The sequence below is a fragment of the Diabrotica undecimpunctata genome, chromosome 1 (genome assembly GCF_040954645.1).
Source record: "Diabrotica undecimpunctata isolate CICGRU chromosome 1, icDiaUnde3, whole genome shotgun sequence".
Classification (NCBI taxonomy): domain Eukaryota; kingdom Metazoa; phylum Arthropoda; class Insecta; order Coleoptera; family Chrysomelidae; genus Diabrotica; species Diabrotica undecimpunctata.
This window is the reverse complement of record NC_092803.1, coordinates 42,909,239-42,932,220: the sequence shown is the minus strand read 5'-3', so window position 1 is coordinate 42,932,220 and position 22,982 is coordinate 42,909,239. Positions and strand designations below refer to the sequence as shown.

General features: G+C 31.2%; 1 protein-coding gene across 1 annotated transcript in view; it reads right to left on the bottom strand.

The window, feature by feature from the left end:
- Positions 1 to 1,042: 1,042 nt before the first annotated feature.
- Positions 1,043 to 22,982, bottom strand: part of LOC140442276 (uncharacterized) — an 81,729-nt gene continuing 59,789 nt past the window's right edge. The window contains exons 11-12 of the mRNA XM_072533370.1: positions 2,728 to 2,964; positions 1,043 to 1,592 (exon numbers count right to left, since the gene is read on the bottom strand). Of these exons, the coding sequence (XP_072389471.1) occupies positions 1,162 to 1,592; positions 2,728 to 2,964 (668 nt within the window). The 3' untranslated portion in view covers positions 1,043 to 1,161. The remainder of the gene's footprint in view (positions 1,593 to 2,727; positions 2,965 to 22,982) is intronic.

Below are 22,982 nucleotides of genomic sequence, written 5' to 3'. Positions count from 1 at the left end.
TGTTATGGCAGCATCCAATATCTTAAAAAAAAATTATTTTAAATGACAATTCCGGAGATAATATAGGTTCATCAGCTCCTTCATACTCAAAATGCACTTTTCTTCTTCTAATTCGTTCGGTAGAGGAGCTAGGGAAATCTTGTTCTATGTTAGCTTTTGTAGATATCTCTCTAGATTCGGTTACAAAATTTTGAAAATGTTCATCAGAACGTTTGGTTATGAAATATTGGTTATGAAATTAAATATTTAAATTATCAAGTGCATCAAGTAAAGATTTTATATCAAATTTTGGACTTTTTTGCTAGGAAGGATTTTGCTAACGACGTTTATTTTACTTAAAATATCTTGCCACACTACAACAGAACACATGAATTTGAATTTCCAAATTTTATTTTTAAGGGATTTTGCTAAAGTCCTAGTATTCATATCCCTTGTGTTATCATTTTGCAATTCTTCTAAAGCATCATATATTTCACTAATCTGGGTTTTTAATGGCGCGATTGCATCGATCTGACTCTCCCATCGCGTGTCCGACAATGCTTTTAATATCAACTTTGGAAGGTGCTTTAATAAAATATTCCATCTAATATTGGAAGAAGAAAAAAATAAATATAGTTCCTGTGCAGCATTAAAAAATTCCACTGACTCAAACTTATTTTTACTGCATGTTGGTGGTTTCAGGTTCAGGCGTTTCAGCATCAGCAGTCGCACTATCGCTATTATTGTCATCAACTCCTCTGTCTCTATCCGCAGGAATATTCAATTGTTTGGTACTTTTTTCTATGGTTTGGACTTCGCTTGAAGTTGAAGGTCCTAAATTTAAACAATTATTATTGTTTGGAATATTAGAGTTCACAGCATTATCTGAATCATTAATATTTAATTATTTGAATTTATTTTTGTTTTAAAAAAGTATTACCATCAGTGGACTGCTTTTGGCCGCCCCTATTGTTGGCCGCCCGTGTGCGATGCACACTTGGCACACATGGTAGCGGCGGCCCTGGTAATAACTAGAATGAAATAGATGAACTTATAGAGATGATACCAAAAATAGTTTATTTAGTATTTAACAAAGCTTATAACTACAATTATTATTATTAATTTGTTAAGCGTTACAAAGTTTATTGAGTATTTTTTATATGACAAAATGATAAAAATAACTTAAATGCGTTTAAATCCCATATTGAATCCATCTTTAGGCATTATAGAAAAAACATTATTGACCATCTTAACAGGTATTACGGTCTTCTCTGTAGGGACAATACTAAAGTGCTTCAAAATAAAAAAGAACAAAACTTTCGTTTCCAAAATTGCAAATCTGGAACCGATGCAATTTCTTGGACCTACGCCAAATGGTTGAAAGGCGGACGGTTTGATATCTGCTTTATTTTCTTCGCTAAATCTTTCAGGATTGAAGGTCTCGGGATCTGCAAAGTTATCCGGGTCATGGTGTATTCCGTAAGTGGGGACTATCATTGAGGATCCTATTTCAAAATGAACTGGTGTTTCATCAGGTGAGCTGGGTTCTATGGTATATGGTTTAGTGCATACCCTTTCAATTGCAACTTGCACTGGCCATTTTCGTAACGTTTCTAAAAAAGAAATAAAAAAATATTTTTTTGTCTGCAGTTTGGTCATATGTGGGCTAAAAAAATTATCATTAAGAAAGTATCTTGAAAAATATTGCTCTTCCTCTGCTTACTTTCCTTACGAATCAACAGAACTTCCTTTAACAGTTTGCCTAGGGGAATTGGTCAGGTACTATGAAGACCTACGGCGTTCGCTTCTTGTGAGGTACGATTTCAACTCTTATCACACCATGTGGGAGGAGGGGAATACCGATATTTTTCTCCGGGGTGCTGTAACATCTCAAGGGAATGTCGTGACGTTAAGCAGACGTCAGTTTATCGACCTCACTTTGTACTATCGAGCACTAGTTGTGTTAGTGTCGAAAAAGGATATATCGAAGAAGGTTTATATGTCATATCACAGGCATATTCTCATTAAGATATATTATACCATCAGGTTTTAGAAAACCGAATACAGAAACCAGTAGTAACAAACTGGGAACTTTTTTTGGAGGTCATCAGTTAAAACCTCGTGAGTTTTCCTTTGTATCGGGTCAGATTGGGGAGAAAAGCATCTCTGATGATCACTAATCCAGATATCATTTCAGCACAAGTGGATAGCTGTCCTCTAGTAGCTCTGCGATTCTCCGCTAGAAAGACAGCACAAGCCAAGCCGATATATCTTTAACTGGGAGCGTAAGACTTTGATTAAGAGGTTTAAGAGTTGTTATTGGAGAAGGTATCGTGACGAAGTGAAGCATATTTCCCCTTCAGCTAGGCTTCACCATGCTCCCTTTAAAGATTCTACTCCGGGAGTAGGAATTTGTTTTCTAGTAATTGACTAGAGTTCAGGGTTGATCATATTTTCTACTAGGCTCTATACATGATATTGTAAATACAATGTACATCTATAGTCTTCCTTCTTTTTTTTCAGAGCTATAAAACTTATTTAGTTTCTCTAGTTTACAAGTGGTAAAAATTATTTAAGTATCCAGAGTTACTATTCGTCTTGGAATTGTTTCTGTTCCTTTTGATAAAGGACATTGCTTTGCTACATCTGAAGAAGGGTATTGCTCTGTTGGTGAATTTTATTATAAACATATTTTCACTACCCTCATCTATACTACACTAAATTTAAATATAAAATTTTCTATTTTACCTGTAACAACCATATCCATATACTTCATGTTCACAAGTGCTTCATAGTTAAGTTTTCCGTTACAGCTATCCAATGTGTCTTTAATTTCATCTCTAAGTTTTTCTTGAATATCCTGATTGGCGCAAAGTTCGTAGGCCAAGAAGCTGATAAGAGTAGAACTAGAATCAAAACCGGCAAAGAAAAAAACAAAAGCTTGAGCGATAATGTCATCTTCAGTTATTTCGGCGTTCTTATCAGCTAAAATAAAAAAAAATAATCATAAAATTTATCGAGTAGTGTATTATCAACGACAACAATAGCAGAAGTTATAGACGACTAACCAGGGGCGGCTCGTGATAGTACAAGATGGTGAGGCACACTATAGTCGATTTTGTGAAGTCATAACACATGGTCAATAATTCAGGTTTTAGTTGATTTATATTAAAAATATTATACTGCGTTGTCAAGTTTTTAATAGATCATATGGAAATTCTTTTGCAAAAATGTAAAATTTTGAAATATTTTATAGATCAAGGAAACGTAGTTTTTCAACGTCGCAAAACTTAACCTCTATTTGGGTTGCTATAATGTTAAGAATTTAAAAAAAAAGCCTTAATAATTGTTGTTTTATCGGCCATTTCAACTCCCTTACGACGTTTCGATTGTAACGCAGTGGTATCTAGTTTTTCATAAATTGTATCAAAATAAGTACTGTTACTTCTAAATTCACGTATTTACCTTAGGGTAATTTGCAGTAATTTTCTGGTCTTAAAAATGTCTGTTCGTCTATTTTGTATAATATAAAAAACAGTATCAGTTTGATGAAAAATCAATGAAAACATTTCTAAAAAAAATATTTTCTGGTGATCTTCTAAAAAAGCTTTTAAATCTACTGCTTCTCTTATTGTTTTTTTCATCAAAATCGCCAATATTAATGATAAAATGAAAAGTCTCAAGTAATTTATCCTTATTATTATTAACTGTTAGAACTGCTCGTCAAGTAAAATTCCAGCGAGTAGCTACATTACAAGATACACGATTTCCTCCAATTTGTTCTAACACTTGGGTACGCTTTGTAGATTTAGAAAAATAAGAAGAAAAACCTGATAATGGTAAGAAAAAAACTTTAACCTGTTGAATTAAACTAAATTAAATACATGTACATAGCACTGAATGAACATTGCTTGTGGCGCTATAGATTTAATTTTTGCCTGTAGACCACTCACTTCTCCCGACATCAGAGTCCCATTGTATGTTTGAGCCACTAATTTACTATGCAAATTAAACTTTCCGAATTTTGTAAATAAAAACTCAAATGAACCTTGGACAGAACGTCCGGAACTTACATAGAAAAATCTCATGAATCGTTCAACTGCTTTATCGTTTACTACGTAACGAAAAATTACGGATAGTTATGAATGGCAGCTTATATCAGTGGTCTCATCCACCCGCCAGGAAAAAACATTGATTTTGAAATTTCTTCCTCAATTTTTTTATTTATTACAAAAGGAATTGAATCGATCAAATATATATATAAATATATATATATATATATATATATATATATATATATATATATATATATATATATATATATATATATATATATATATATATATATATTGTTATGATGTGTTTTTTGTTTGAATGATGAGCAATGAGTATTTTTAATAATATAATATATAGGGTTTTTATCGCGGTTCTCAAAGAATTAGCTTGTAAGTACTTTTTTAAATTATCTTTATTATAACTATTATGAAACACACATATATATCTAACCTAGCCAATGTAAATTTAAAATAAACTATCTTTAAATTGATGTTCTTATAAAACTAATTAAATTCTATAGACAATGTTAAATTTAAACAAACTATCTTCAAAATTGAAATTGTTATAACACTAACTAAATTATATTAACAAAATTTTGTACCTTTCTTTCACTGAGATGCCTAAAAGAACTGTTTTCTACTATATAGATTCTAATCACCACTGAATGTCTTCGTACTTCAGTTATCCTTGTTTTTTGTGAAATTACTTTTTCCAATTATCAGCTTCTACCAATTTAAGATATAGTTTTCTTCACCAGCATTTATACACCACCAACCAAACCAGCAAACAGCATTTATATTTATTCTTCTTTTCAATATACCAATATCCACTTATTATAAGTTGATTTATACTAATCTCCAACCATAATATAATTTAATTTCTTCCAATATACTTTTTTTAATCTTCAATAATTATTTGTGTATAATTATAAATGTGCATTAAATTATATGCATAATTTTTAATCTTCATTTAACTCACTATATTAAACAATTGGACTATCTCCAACTAACTTTCATATTTCTTATAAAACTGCTTGACTGATTTACTAAAACTGTGAACAATTGACTTCACTAATTAATTGTGTCTATCTTCTACTAACTTTCATAATAAACTGCTTGACTTCTAACTAAAAACTTCTAAAAACTGCCATCTTGAATCCAAATCACGGGTATTTATATCTTTCGGATATTCCAGAACCATCTCGTAAGATATCATGTTCTATGTAATTCTATTTAATACATGTCTGAATTTTCTGGAACAAACCATTTCGCAAACATGGCCATCTCTGGAGATCCAGAGAATTCCATTCTTTTCTATTAATAATTTTGTTGACATTTAGGCTTTTCAGATCAGAATAAACATTCAAATTAGTAACTAACACTCTAATTTAATAAAATACACATTTCAAACAATATAACCCCACTTATATTCGTAAAATTCTTAAAATGACACTTAGGAATGGAGGGTATAGTGTGTTGCCTAGTCACATGGCTCACTTAAAAATATCTACAAAATCATAACTACTAAAATACAACTTTTTACAATTATTATATGCTAATTTCTTAAAATGCCCTCACATAAATAATTTTTATAAAATTCTCTAGTATATAACTTATTTAAAACAACCAAATATCTAATATTATGTAGTATATAACTTATAAATTATTTTCTATAAACCCTAATCGTATCAATACCCCAAAATAATATTTAAAATAAATAATTTACTTATTATTTTTTTAAATATTAATTTTCTCATACCTTATTAAATTTAATAAATCAATTTTTTTTTATTTAAAATGTGTTAAATACATCCCTGTTCGCTGTCTATGTCAAAACAGAGAACAACGGAGCACAGTTCGGCTATTCTATGGTCAAACTGTCATGTCAAATGGAACAATGGATGCGATATCAGAGAATAAAATATAACCTTAATTAAAAATATAATAGATATGGTGTTCTGTTTATTTATAGACAAAATCTAGGAATTATTTCCATTCAAAATAACTTCATCAATATAAATTGGTAAGTTTTTCCACTTTATTATATTAGAAAGACATTTTTATAGCAATTATAGTATCTAACCCCAAATTATGATTTTTAGGGTACCAAACAATTTCCATATGTACAAAATTCAACAAGTATGATGTCAAATTTATTCACAACAAAGAAATCTACCATCTATCTATGAAATGGATCTATCAGTAAGTTATTAGTGTTATTATATTTGTGTTAAAGGTATAGAAATCATTATTCAATCTCTTCATGATATTGAAAAATGTCGTTGATATGAAATATGCCTCTTAGTCTGTTCTCTGCATCTATTAACACATAACTATTTAGTCCATTCTGATTTTCAATTGTATATGGACCTTCAAACATTGGTTGTAATTTCTTACAACGGTTTTCTTTAACATTACTTTTTCTAAGTGAACGAATTAACACTAGGTCTCCTTTTTGAAATGTGATTGGTTTTTTTATATTTCGATTTTGTCTTCTGATATATTTTTCAGCTTTCCTCCTAATTCGGTTATTCACTTTCTGCATTACTTGTTCTAACATATCCTGATTATATTCACTAATCCACTTTCTGTTTCCTATATGGCCAAACATTAAATATTCTGGTACTTCCTCTGTATTCAAATTATGTGTATTATTTAAAAAATATTCTACTTGTGGTATATGTTGCTGCCAAGTTTCATGTTGGTTTTGGCACAGTATCCTTAAATATTTTATAACTTCTTTAATATATCTTTCTGCAGGATTTGCCTGAGGATGTCTGATACTTGTAAAATGAATGTTGATTCCCTTTTTCTCACAAAATGCCCGAAATTTTTGGTTGTTAAAATATGTAGCATTATCTATTATGCAATTTCTAAATGGTCCTATTTCTTCGAAAAATTGATTAATATATAATTTTAATGTTTTAACATTTGTTCTAGAGCAGGGATATAGTTTAATAAATTTTGTATATAAATCAACTATCACTAGTATATGCTTTTTTCCTGTTGGACTGAGAACTAAATTTGAAATAAAATCCATGGAAACTGTATTTAATTTTTCATATACAACATTAGATTTATATGTGTTCTGGTTTTTGAAATTCTTTTCTTTGTTTAGTTGACATATTGGGCATTGGGTAGTAATTTCTTTTGCTATACTTATGTCATTCTTTGCAAAATAATTATTCCTAAATAGCATCCATAGCTTTCTTGAACCAATATGCATATAATCGTTATGTAAATTTTTCAATATTTTCTTTGCTAAAGTTCTAGTTATTACATATACTTCTATGCCATTTATTATTTTATAATATACTCCATCTTTCCTAAGGACTTTTTGTTTTTCACTCAAATTGATCTGATCTCTTATAATTTCTTCTTTAGAATATAATCCAGTACTTTCTACTAATTGATTTAATCCAATTTTTATTGTTCGCTGCCCTTTTTGTGATGTATTTTCTAACCTTGATAAAGCATCTGCCACTATATTGGATTTTCCAGAAATGTATTTGATTTCAAAGCAGTATTCACTAAGTATTAGACTCCACCGATGTATTCTACTGTTTCCATATTTGTTATTTAATATAGACGTTAAAGCTTGGTGATCTGTTTCTATTGTAAATTCATTACCCAACAAATAAAATCTTAATTTTGTGACACAGTGTATTATACTTGCTAGTTCTAATTCTGAAACTGAGTAACCCTTTTCATGTGGCTTTGTAATTCTTGAAATTAATTGTATTGGGTATTCGACCCCATCATGTATTTGCAATAATACCCCTGATAATCTCTCTATTGATGCATCTGTTCTTAATATGAATGGCTGTGTGTAGTCAGGATAGTATATTTTCAAATTTGACAGAAAAATGTTTTTAATTTCTTGGAGTGCTAGTTCTCTTCTCTGATCCCATCTCCATTTTACACCTTTTCTCAGTAGTTCAAGTAATGGAATTTCTTTTATACTTAGATCTGGTATCATCCTTTTATAATATTTAATTATTCCAATGAATCCTCTTAAAGTTCTTAAATTGTGTGGTGTTTTATATTCCTGAATGACTTGTGTCCGTTCTGGATCCATTTCGATTCCCTTAGTGTTAAGTTTATAACCTAGATATATGACTTCTTTTTGAAAAAATGTACATTTTTCTTGATTTATTTTTAGTCCAACTTTGTCTAATCTATTTATTATAATTTTTAGGTGTTTCTCATGATCTTCAGCCGTTTTAGAAAAAATTAATATATCATCAATGTAGTGAATTACAAAATGTTCATATTGATCCAAAATATCATGAAGACATCTACATAGAGCACTGCAAGATGATTGAAGTCCAAATGGTACTACTTTGAATTGATATACTACTCCATCTATCTGAAATCCTGTATACTGTCTACTTTTTCTTTCTAGAGGTATTAACCAGAAACTATGCTGTAAATCGATTTTAGTGAAAAATGACATTCCTGTAATTCTTCCTAATATTCCATCTATACTCATTGGTGCTTCAAATTGCTTTTCAGTAATCTTGTTAATATTCCTTGCATCCAAACATAACCTGATTTCACCTGATCTTTTTCGTACTACTACTATGGGGTTAATAAAACGTGTGTCTGCCTTCTCAATAATCCCATCTTCTAACATATTATTAATTGTTTTGTTTACTTCTTCTCTGTATTTATATAGTATTGGGTATGATTTTGTTTTAAAATCTTTTTCTTCTTTAACTTTTATACTATGGATATAATTTTGTGCAATTCTATTTTCTTTATTGACAAGTCCCTTGTGTTGCTGCAATATGGAAATGACTATTGATTTATATTCTTCAGGGCAATTTAAAACTTTCATCATATCTTCTTCTTTACAAATAACATTATTCTTCATTATGTACTCATTATTCCTTGCTTCCAATTTTACACACTCCGCCTCGTAGGCATCCATCTGCTTAAAATTTCCATTCCTTAAATATTCACTACAATAATTATTCTTAACATTCTTTTGGGACATTTCCCTATCATCAAAATACATTTCTTCTTCATAAACATCATTATTTTCTTTTAATAATATCCTATCAACTCTTATTCCTTCTTCTACCTCATCTTTCTGCATAAATTTAATTATTTGCCCTTCCAAAGTTACCATTTTTTCTTCAAAATCTATCTTTACTTTCTTCTTTTCCAATTCATCATTTCCCATTAATATATCAACACATAAATCCTTGACAATAAATCCTTGCATATTAATTTCTTTATTAAGAATATTAATTTTAAAATTGGCTAGTTTATCAATTTCACCCAACTTCTTATTATTTGCACCAACAATTTTAATTTTTGGAATCTTTATTATATCTGATAATTTTAATGTATTAAAAATAAAATTCTCCGAGACTAAAGTACTTTCTGAACCAGTATCTATCATAATCTTAATCATTTTATTTTTGGCCAAAGCATTTATATAAATTAAATTAATAGATTCAATAATTTTCTCTTCATCGAAAGAAATAAATTCAGAAGGTTTTTCATAATAGCAATGGCCTAACTTGTAATTCAGAAAGTTTACTGCACAAAATTTTGATTATTAGAATTGTCAGATTGTATCTGACCACTTGGATCTGATGTCCTATGTCTTTCCCTACTATGACTTCTACTCACATTTTCTTGCCTTGTACTATTTCGTTCCCTGTCTTCGCAGCTTCTATTCCTTCGAACACAATTTACCTGTCTGTTATAGTTAGGTCGCTCTGTATTTCTTCTATTGTTAAAATCTTGTCTATTATTATTAGTACTGTTATTAAAATGTTGTCTATTATAACTAGTATTGTTATTAAAATTTTGTAAATTATTACCATACCTAGTATTATTGTTATATGATTGTCTATATTGTTGATTATCATTTTTATTATATTGAAAGTTATTATTGTTTTTTCTGTTGTTATTATTATTTGTCATATTGCCTCTTTGTATTCTTTGAATAAAATTAATAAAACTATCTATTGTTTGAATATTTTGTACAGTTACGGTTTGCACAACATCAGCATCAAAATGTATAGATACATTTAAGACTGTTTCATCCTCTCTAAGTGGTGGTTCTAAATATTTTGCAACTGTTATCAATTTCAATGCATAATCTACCATATTTGATTTTAAATTTTGATTATACTTTCCAAAATATAGAATTTCTCTAAACTTTGCTTGCTCTAATTCACCCCAATAATAATTTAAAAATTTATTTTCAAATGTTTAAAAGTTATCTAAATCATTTTCAATACTAGCAAACCAAGTTGCTGCATTGTCATTTAATGTCACTCTAATATAATCTTTAATATCATTAATATTATTCACAAATCTTAATTTATGTTTTAAACTATTTATGTATACTCTAGGATGCAAATTTTTTATATTACCAGAGAATTTAATCCCAGTCTCATTTGTTAAATTTAAGTAAGGTCTCCCTATGTCTCTCATTTGTGAAATATCATCTATTCTCTGTTCCACATTTCTTATTTGATTACAATTTATTTGGATATTTTGTTGTATATCGTCTAATTTTTCTTCTGTGTTTCTCTTGTCTTCATTAATTTTTACTTCTAAGTTACATTTCTCCAACTCTATTTTCTGTTCTATATCTATTTTATTATCTTGAATAATCCTCTTTACTTCTGTCCTCTCATTTTCTATCCTTTTCTTGTAGTCATTCCGTATACTTTTTATTTCATTTGCTACTTTTTTCTCTGCAGTTTGAAGTTTTTTATCCATTTGTTTTTCTATTTGCTTTACAATTTTATTATTATTATCTTCTATTTTCTTTTCTAATTTTCTATAATTCTCTTCCAATTTCTGTTCCATTTTTTTCATGTCCTCTTTGACTTCTTTTGAATTCTCTTCCATTTTTTTCGTATTCTCTTCCATTTTCTGTTCTATTTTTTTTATGTCTTCTTTGACTTCTTTTGAATTCTCTTCCATTTTTTTCGTATTCTCTTCCATTGTCTTGTTCATCTGCATCATTAATGACATCAAAGCTGCCATATTGACATTTTCCTCTCTTTCTGGATTCATTTCTGCAGTATCTTGTGGAACTTGAACTAAACTCTCCTCTTGTATAGGTTGTGTTTCTACTTCCACATCTTCTTCATTCTTTTTGCTTCTTGTACCTTTCTTTCCTTGAGACATTTTGAGACTTTACTTGTTCAAATATAATTAAAAATAAAATCTACAATTTTTTCTTTCTACTGATAATTAATTTAATTATATGAGAGCACTTATCTTCCCAAACTAATTCTTTTAAATAGAGAGCCACCGCGTTGGGTGCCAAATTGTTATGATGTGTTTTTTGTTTGAATGATGAGCAATGAGTATTTTTAATAATATAATATATAGGGTTTTTATCGCGGTTCTCAAAGAATTAGCTTGTAAGTACTTTTTTAAATTATCTTTATTATAACTATTATGAAACACACATATATATCTAACCTAGCCAATGTAAATTTAAAATAAACTATCTTTAAATTGATGTTCTTATAAAACTAATTAAATTCTATAGACAATGTTAAATTTAAACAAACTATCTTCAAAATTGAAATTGTTATAACACTAACTAAATTATATTAACAAAATTTTGTACCTTTCTTTCACTGAGATGCCTAAAAGAACTGTTTTCTACTATATAGATTCTAATCACCACTGAATGTCTTCGTACTTCAGTTATCCTTGTTTTTTGTGAAATTACTTTTTCCAATTATCAGCTTCTACCAATTTAAGATATAGTTTTCTTCACCAGCATTTATACACCACCAACCAAACCAGCAAACAGCATTTATATTTATTCTTCTTTTCAATATACCAATATCCACTTATTATAAGTTGATTTATACTAATCTCCAACCATAATATAATTTAATTTCTTCCAATATACTTTTTTTACTCTTCAATAATTATTTGTGTATAATTATAAATGTGCATTAAATTATATGCATAATTTTTAATCTTCATTTAACTCACTATATTAAACAATTGGAGTATCTCCAACTAACTTTCATATTTCTTATAAAACTGCTTGACTGATTTACTAAAACTGTGAACAATTGACTTCACTAATTAATTGTGTCTATCTTCTACTAACTTTCATAATAAACTGCTTGACTTCTAACTAAAAACTTCTAAAAACTGCCATCTTGAATCCAAATCACGGGTATTTATATCTTTCGGATATTCCAGAACCATCTCGTAAGATATCATGTTCTATGTAATTCTATTTAATACATGTCTGAATTTTCTGGAACAAACCATTTCGCAAACATGGCCATCTCTGGAGATCCAGAGAATTCCATTCTTTTCTATTAATAATTTTGTTGACATTTAGGCTTTTCAGATCAGAATAAACATTCAAATTAGTAACTAACACTCTAATTTAATAAAATACACATTTCAAACAATATAACCCCACTTATATTCGTAAAATTCTTAAAATGACACTTAGGAATGGAGGGTATAGTGTGTTGCCTAGTCACATGGCTCACTTAAAAATATCTACAAAATCATAACTACTAAAATACAACTTTTTACAATTATTATATGCTAATTTCTTAAAATGCCCTCACATAAATAATTTTTATAAAATTCTCTAGTATATAACTTATTTAAAACAACCAAATATCTAATATTATGTAGTATATAACTTATAAATTATTTTCTATAAACCCTAATCGTATCAATATATATATATATATATATATATATATATATATATATATATATATATATATATATATATATAGATATATATATATATATATATATATATATATATATATATATATATATATATATATATATATATATATATATATATATATATATATATATATATATATTTACATTTACCTGGGGAAGTTGTGACGAAGTGCTCGGTGCAGAATGCATTTTTAACTAAAATCGAAAATCATACAGAGAAACCGAAAACTTCAAACGTGACCTGCCCGCATAAACAGAAAGTAATTTAATTACTAAAAAAACCACGGTCTATGTAGGTCGAATATAAATATCCAGCAGAACCCTTAGAACCACACTGAGGCATGCCTTAAAAGGATAGTTAATCCGAGTTTGGAGAATTATTTTTAGGTTGAATTTTGTCACATTTTTGTCATTTTAAAGGTGGTTAAAGACTGGTAAGGGGTCTTGGAGGCGACATGAAGCTGCCGATGCTTTTGTCGTAACAAAACTCTAAGAAATGCCCACTGTTTTGGGGTTGCGTTATGGAGCAGACGAGAGAGGGTATAAGGCGAGTTTCTGGCGCCTAAAAATTGGAACATATCGGCTAGGGGAATAAACCCCAACAGAAAATTCGGGTCTCCAAGCCTCGGTTACCGGACGGAAATTACAGTATGTAACGATAAGATTACTTTATCGTTACTGAGAAATTTAAAATAACTTAATTCTGCCTGTAAGGTATGCAACCAACTATACATGTAATCGTATTATCAATTGTTTATCAATTGGTCAAACTGCTTACCTGTCGCTTCCGCTTAGCTTGGAACTGACGGAAGCCGACGATTTTAAAAGTGTAAGACTCACTTGATATCGAACCATTGACCGAGGCAGAGAACGATTGGTTGATACTCCAGCGACCAACGCACGTGGCTCAAGTTATCAGAAAAGAAATTTTAAGTTATTCAGAGGTGATATTAAGTTAAAGAAGGCGTTTTTTTTATATTAGAAGTTTTGGAAAAAGAAGATTTTGGTTCAATTGTTGAAATATTGTTGCGTTGGGTGAGTTTCATTTTAATTAAAGTACATCATTTTTTTTTAACCATTACTAGTTTCATATTAAAATCATTTATTCAATAATTTTACCTTAATTATATTAGTCAAATCACGTTCAGAATTCTTTCTGTTAGAAATTCTCCTAAGTACACGTTCTCATCAATATCCAAGCAATTCGGTAATGTAAGGAGATCCTTCATTACTATTTGCCTATAATATATTCGTGATAAGTTAAATTTTAGTTCTTCAGTGAAATATTCATAGTAAATTCCCAACATTTTTTTTAAATACATAGTTTTCGATTAATTTTCCAAGGTCACAAAAAGTGTACGAAACCTTCACTAATTATCATCTTCTGACTAGTTTTTCTTGTCCTAACCGCCTTGTTGTTTATCAACTCTGAATAAAGCTAATGAGAGCTTCTTTGATTTTATTTTAGTCGTTGGAGGAAGAAAGAATATAAAGTCAATACAATAAACATTATTTTGGATTTGGGGTAATAGCTTTCAGTTGAGTTTAGTTTGGAGTTTTTTTTGGTTTTTCCCGAATATTGGAATAGCGGTTCAGTTTGGTGCTAGAACAGTGGGCTTACAGCTTTCACCCGAACGAGTCCCGGCGGCGTAAGGCGTCCGGAAGAAGAACCTTCTCGGCTTGAGAGTAGACAGGTTTTTTTTACTGTTTGGTAATATCGTAAAAATAAGTTACTTAAATATTGTTTAAACTTTAGTGAGTGAACGAACCAAAACTTAAAAATAATCCTAGTCAATTTTCATAATTCATATTTGCGTATCATTTCAATTTTTTTCTTAACATCATTTGCTTATTTTTTTTGTGTCATTAAATATTTTAAATATATATATGTATTAGTAATAACAGGGTAGGGGTGGATTTTAATACACTTTGTAAGGTCATTTGTGCACAAAGGTCCATTTTGTATTTTTACAGCCCTACTGGTAACGTCACTGATTCATCTTGGATCTGTTCCTTTCTTAACAGACCAATTGAAATATATTTACAGGTTATCTGATTGGAATCAACTTAGAAATTGTCGAACTGATACATTGTGTTAAATATAGGGAAGGGTAATAATTGTTTTAATATATAAATAGGTTGGTTGTAGTAAATTTTGTTTTAATTAATGAATAAAACTTCATAATAAAAGTTCCTACTTTTCTAGCATATTAGAGGGTGTAAATATATTGTAAATAGGGATCAATAGGTTTTTTGTATGATAGGGTATTTAAGTTAAATTGTATATTACGGTTTACAGGTTTTTCTATTTTATTATTATTAAATTGGGTTATAAGTAATAATCTGTTTTATTAAACAACCTTTTTTTTTTTAATAAAGTTATATCTAGTTACAGAAAACATAGTTAACAGCAGCAATAAAGTCACTAGGTGAAGTGTTTGTTAGACTAAGAGTCCAGTAAACATCTTCCCTGGCGCCCAAATCATTCTTCTCTCATATATTCCTGTTGTCAGTACTTACCCTTAGTTCGTTTTGGTTATTCTTATATTTCCTTAGTTAATATACATCTTTTCTATTCTTTACTGTTTTCTCAGGGCATGCAAATAGGCCTAACCCTACCTTGAGTATCAACTGGCCAGTCTCAAGCATACCCAGCTAGCCTAACTGCATTCAGTTTCAACTCTTATTTTAATTTAGTTTCAAACTTATCTTCACACTACTCTACAGATCTTATAACATCAGGGACGTAGTCCCAAGGGATCTGCCTACTATATTTGTTACAGTAGCGCCCAAAGTGGAGAAATATAATTTTGTTATAGTGGCGTAGTCCAACGTGGAGCCCAGATTTTCAGTAAGATAGTATTCCTTAATTCATTTGTCTCTTTTTTAAACTGTTTCTAGTTTGTTTGTCTATTTTTGCATATTTTATAGTTATTTAGATCCAGTGTTCTTTGCTACAGTATCTCAGAAATATTGAATAGTGTCTTATATTGCTGTGTTGGTGGTTTTGTTAACTTTAAATTAATAACTAATTGTAAACCTTCATTTAGTATAATATTTTTCATAATTATATTGGTTTGACATTTCTGGTTTGATCGGGTTAGTGATACCTGTACATTTGTTGAGAAATATTGAATAATTTATTGTATTACTATTTACATTGTTATTTGCCAATAGTGGTTTTGTTTAGGTGCGATCACACTATATAATATATATTTTTTTTTTGGTCAATTATTGCATACTATATATAAAAATAAGTTCAATTTACTTATTGTCATTTGATCTCTCAAACCAACTTTAAATTATTTTAAATATATTTATATTTAAAGGTATAGGTACACCTTTATTAATTACATTTGGTTAAACACATTGTTGATTTTGGTTTGTTGGTGATATTTTTTTTTCTTCCTCTCTTTCATCATGTGTACCTTTAAGGCTGAGCATTTATTAGTTAAGGAAGTGGATTATGAGCTGAGGATAAGGGGAATTCCCTTTGAAGAGTCTACCAAGGTTGAGAAAAAACACCAATTATTGCGCGGTGCCTTGAAACAAGAGCAAGGAAATAGGAGCTTTCGACAAATTTCTTCTGTAGATATTCCTTTTCTGGAACAACAACAGGAGATAAACCAGACGTTGGAGGACCTGGCTCAGAGGATATCCGATTTTAGAGGGACTGTCCATGATAGCATGTATTCCAGGTTAATTTCTCGTCTTACTCATATCTCTGGTCGTGCACATTTACTATCTTGCTCAGATGAGGAGCAACAAATTTTCAAGCGCTCTATTTCCATTAGAATTCTTAGTTTAGAAGGTGAACTTGATTCTCGAGTAAATCCGGCAGCCACTTCCACTCCTATCTCTTCTGTTCATGCAGCTAATTCGTTTTCACACCCTAAACCAATTCAGGTACATAAGTGGGGAATTTTGTTTTCTGGTCAAGGTCATCATGATGAAGTCATTACCTTTTTGGAGAGAGTGGAATGTCTTCGTATTTCAAGAGGTGTGAGTGAGGATGATCTTTTTGCAGCTTCTGCTGAATTATTTACAGGTCCTGCGTTTACTTGGTTTATGAACAACCGTCATAGCTTTTCCACTTGGTCTGAGTTGGCTCAGAAATTAAAATCTGATTTTCTGCCTTATTCTTTCCAAGATGATCTCCTAGACGAAATCAAAAACCGTAAACAAAAGCCAAACGAACCTGTCACTATGTTTATTAACACCATTTTGGGCATGTGTAGTCGACTTGAGACTCCTCTATCCGACTTTGCCAAAATAAAGATCATTCTTAAGTGTCTGTTGCCTTTTTACCATCAGCAATTAGCTTTAATGGACATTCAGAGTATCGAGGATATCACGGAGAAGTGTAAACGTTTAGAGGAAACTCTATCTTGGTCTTCTTCTGCTGCAAGGACGTCTCGACCTACTTCTGGTCCTTCAGTTAACTTAAGTTTCTCTAGAAATCGTTCTTGGCAACCCAAAACTCATACACAGAATGTGTCTGTGGTGAATTCGTCTTTGACTTGTTGGAATTGTCGTGAGCCTGGCCATGCATTTTATGAGTGCGTGACACCTCGTACACGTGTTTTCTGTCACGGTTGTGGTAGAGACAATACACTCAAACGTAACTGTTTTAAGTGTTCGGGAAACGAGCGGACAGAGGCTCGTCCCCTGAGCGTTCCTCAGTCTACAACCCCATCCGGGACTACAAACACAACAGTAAACGAAACCACAGGTCCAATACTCCCCAGCACTTCGAAATCACCCGCTCAAGAAAAGAAAAACACTCACCAACCAAAGCACAACAAACAAAATCCAAAGCAAGCAAAAAAGTAACTGTCAACCACTCTGCGGTTAACTCGAGCTGTTTGCTTGACCTTAGATTATCTTCACCAGTCGTAAGTCATAATTTTAGTAATGAACATAATCAGCACAGGGAAACAGTTCCATTTTCTACACCAGTTTGTAAATTTGTTGGCAATGATAATATGTCTAAGTTAGTACCATTTTATAATTTGGATGGCCAATATAATATTTTAGATTTTGATATTAATTCTTTATTAGTCAGAAAACATAATGATAACCGACCTTATCTTGAAATTAAGATATTAGGACATTCTTGTTTGGCTCTATTAGATAGTGGCTCTAACATTTCTTTAATAGGTTCCTATTCATTACAATTGTTAGAAAACACTAATATTAATATTATACCTATTTCTTCCCTGCAAGTCTCTACTGCAGATGGTACCATTCAGTCGATCACAGGTAAATTTGAAACTGAAATTTTAGTTGCAAATATTCGCAAAACTATTACCTTTTATATTATACCTTCCGTGCAAAATTCTATAATTCTTGGCATGGATTTTTTAAATGCATTTAATAGCACATTAAATTGTTCGGACTTTTCGTTCTCTATTTCTTCCTTTAATTTATCAACTGTAAGTGTTATTCGTGAATTTTCTAGTTTGTCTGGAATGGAACAAAAACAGTTAGAGGATATTATCTCTAAATTTTCATCTATTTCGTCTAAAGATAAATTAGGCCGTACACATTTAATGTCTCATACTATTGAAGTGAAAACTTCAACTCCTTTCAGACAGTATCAATATCCCATACCTCAAGCATGGCAAGCAGATTTAGGTAAAGAAATCGATTCAATGCTCTCCTTAAACATTATCGAACCTTCTACCTCTTCATATTGTAGTCCTCTGTGGCTTACAAAGAAGAAGGATGGATCATTCAGAATTTGTTTTGATGGTCGTAAATTAAACAGTATCACATCGAATAGGGACGCTTATCCTATCCCTCGAATAGATGTTATATTAAGCAAACTCCAGAATGCGAAATACATCTCTTCCATTGACTTATCCAAGGCCTTCTTACAAATTCCTTTGAGTGAAGAGAGTAAGAAATATACTGCTTTCGCTGTTAGTGGTAAAGGATTATTTCAATTTGTCACGATGCCTTTTGGTCTAGTTTCAGCTCCTCAGACGATGTGTCGTTTAATGGACTTAGTTATTGGTCCACAACTTGAACCATTTGTATTTTATTATTTAGATGATATTTTAGTTGTTACTCCTGATTTTACTTCGCATATTGAAATATTAGAGAAGTTATTTTCACGCCTTAAAGAGGCTAATCTCACTGTCAACTTGGATAAATGTAATTTTTGTCGTCCTAATCTCAAATTCCTGGGATATGTTGTTGATAGTCAAGGTTTGAGGACAGATCCTGACAAGGTAACCGCTATCAAGGACTTCCCCATACCTAAAACAACTACTCAGTTACGTAGGATCTTGGGTATGTGTGGGTACTATCGAAGGTTTGTACGTTCTTATTCCACTTTATTATCACCTCTTACTGACCTCCTTAAGAATAGGAAAAAGGGTCAGACTATTACCTGGAATCCTGAGGCTGATGATGCTTTTCATCGTATTAAAGAAGCTCTTACCAGTGCTCCTGTCATGACTTCTCCTGATTTCAGTGAACACTTTTACCTCATGACAGATTGTTCTAATACTGCTTCAGGTGGTGTCCTCTTTCAGATGAAAGATGGTTCTGAGCACCCCATAGCGTACACTAGTAAGAAGCTCAATAAGGCCCAGAAAAATTACTCCACTACTGAGCGGGAACTCCTTGCTATAATTCATGGCTTGGAGGCCTTCAGGTATTATTTAGAAGGTCGTAAGTGTACTTTGATCACTGACCATAGTTCGTTGTTGTGGATGCATTCTATGCGTAACCCGTCCCAACGGTTGTCCCGCTGGATTTGTAAGTTATCAGCGTTTGACTATAACATTGTCCACCGTAAGGCAAATGGTGTTGTAGTAGCTGATGCTTTGTCTCGAACATTTGATGTCAATCTTCTTGACGTATCCACTTTAGTTCCGGATGCGTGGTACCATAAAATGTTGGAGAATGTTACTCAGAATCCTGGTCAGTACCCTGATTTTAAAGTGGAACATAATATCCTTTATAAACATGTTGTTAGTCCAATTGAAGCCTTGACTAATATGTCGGATTGGAAAATTGTCGTCCCAACCGCAAATAGGGATGAAATTCTTCGTACTTTTCATGATAATGTGACATCTGGTCACTTTGGTTCCTTTAAAACATTTAGTAGGATAGCGGAGCTATATTATTGGCCTGGTATGCGCAACTGTATTAAGAAATATATTTCTAGATGCAAAGTTTGCGCTACATGCAAGCCAAGTAATAAGCCACAAGCTGGATTAATGGGTTCTTTTAGGAACATTGACTTCCCATGGCAGATGGTATCTATGGATTTAATTGGACCATACCCTCGTAGTTATAAGGGCAATACCTATTGTTTGGTGGTCGTGGATTACTTCACTAAATTTCCATTAGTTTTTCCTCTTCGTAATGCCACAGTTCCTGCCATTGTGAAATATTTGGAGGAGCAAGTCTTTTTGTTATTTGGTGTTCCCCAAATTGTCTCTTGTGACAATGGTCCTCAATTTGTAGCTAAGGCTTTTAAAGACCTTCTAACTAAATACAAAGTTCAGAAGATCTTTTATAACGCTGCGTACCATCCGCAAGCTAATCATAGTGAGCGTGTAAACCGCAGTATTGTTACAGCCCTAAGATCATATACATACCAAGACCACAGAGCTTGGGATCAATATATTCACTCCATAGCTCAAGCCATAAGAACTTCTGTCCATGAAGTTACGCAGTGTTCCCCAGCTTATTTAAATTTTGGTCGAAATGTTGCCTTATCTGGTGATTATTTTGGTTTAGTTTCAGGAAATTCCACAAATCTACCTCAAATATCAGATAAACTTCATCGTTTAGATGATATACAGACTCTACCTCCAATATTTGCAGACATCAGGAAGAAATTAAAAACTTCTTACCTTAAGTCACAGGGTCAGTATAACTTGAGGAAAAGAGATTTGCGATTCTTTGTTGGTGATCGGGTATTAAAACGTAATTTTGTTAAGTCTAGTAAAGGTGATGCTGTTTCTGCCAAATTTTGTCAAAAATACGTCCCATGTATTGTCAGTAAAGTAATATCTCCTTTAATATATGAATTGAAAGATAGTTTGTCCAACAAACGTCTTGGTCGATTTCATATAAAGGACTTATTACCAGATAACACTGTCAATGACTTAGACTCTTCATCGTCAGAAGAAGATTAACCTGACAGGATTGATTAGGTTAATTCCTCTTTCTAAATTTTGGTAATACTTGATTTTTTAATGAATAGGTAAATGATTGGATTTTGATTTTAGTCACCAGATAGACAATATGGTTTATCTATTATATAATAGTTTTAGCTTCCCATACTAAATTTAGCTTTGTTGTTATTAGTTATAATATTGAAGTAGGTACAGCAAATTTTTTTTTGGTAAATCAAACTGGTGTAGAACTGTCAACTCTTCGTACCTTATTATGTTTATATGTGTCATTGCTGTATATTGGTATACATAAATACATGTATATGTTTAGATTTTGTTTATTTGATCCTGAGGTTGTTTTTGGTAGTTCCTACAGGAAAATTATTAAAATACTTAGTAATATTCTTTGATACATTAGTTAGCATTTGGTCTAAAGAAGTTATCGCGTCATTTGTTTTAGATAATACAATTTTAGTATACAGTGTGATTCCTAAGTTAGACTTCATTCGTTAAAAATTCAATGAAGTTAGTTGAGATAAAAGTTACGCCGAATTATTATGTAACCTTTTGTTATTTTTTTTGTATCTAACATTTCTTATGAAATTGGTTTGCCTCCCATGGCTATGCAAATACGTGGGTTCGAAACTTGTGTTATTATCAATAGTGCGCACCTGATAGGAAGCAGATTTCAGGGCTCACAATTGCCTGGTTATATCTATCAGACCTTAATCAATTTAAATGCGGAATCTCTATGATAGAATGTTTAATCATCATCATCATTATTGAAGGATGTACTAAACATTCTAGTATTACAATTCAGAAGTATTATTCTGTTGAAACATAGTCTTAATTTTAATCTCACTTCTATTATACATATATTGTCTACCCTTTGTAGCTTTATTATCTAGTTGTGCTGATACAAATGGTAACCTCTTAGATCTCAGCCTTATTAGAATATATCTTTTGTATTCAACAATTGAATATTGTGTTTAGCCTCAGCTTTCCTGGGAACTCATTTTGTTTTTATATGTAATTAGGAGTCAGGATCAATGTTCTGTTATATAGATACAAGTAACTAGTGAACATACCCTAATCTGCAGTTTCTTAAGAAATTGACTTCCTTGTTCTCTAGTACTTCTTTGATTGAATATTTATAAGAGTTATCCATTTATGATGTCTTAAGGTATTGTATTAGCGATGATTTAGTGATATTTGGTTGGCTTTTTCTGGCTATTCTTATAAATCTGTTGTAGCTACAGCTATAGTTAGAGAATTCCAGAATTAGTTAACTCCATTTCGTTATGTCAGTTCTTTAATTTGGTACACTTTCTTCCTGTTGTATTACTCTTATATGTGAAACTCAACTGTTCATCTATTAGTTCATATATTACTAATATTTGTGTTGGAATACCTTACTCCAATAAGTTTGTCATTCTTGTGTAGATCTTATCTTGAATCTGATGCATAACAGATGATGAGCTTAATTTGGGTTGTAATCCATCGTAGGTTGTGGAACTTGATAGGGATACAATGTGGTCTGGAATTTGGTAACCTTCAATGACACGAAAGGGAGTCCTAGGAAGATGATTTGGGATTCTTCCGGATGTTCGGCCTAGTCAGGTTGAGTCGTTAGTAGATTCTTGATTATGTTGTATACTGACTAAGTATCCCTTATTATACCTATCTACTCATGACTGGAATCAGATCAATTCACATATGTTGCAGACACTTAGTCTGTTATTTCGTTCCAATGGTTCAGTTTCATGGTACCAAATATTTAGCATCTATAGAGTATAATGATTATTAGGTTGTGGTGATGACCCATGAATTTGCCTGATTGTTTCACATTGGATATGCCAATATAAATCTGTTGTCCATTGTCGGATCAATTTAGGATAAAATGCATGCTACGATCATTTTTCCTCAGTAACTCTTATATCTAGTGTGGTTTTATATTACGGTCCATATTTTGGTTTATTGCGAATTGGTTACGAAATCTACTGATTGCTTCACCTTGGATATGCTCTAAAATAAATCTGATGTCCATGGATGGATCAATTTTGTATCGTTCATCCCATTCGTCAATTAT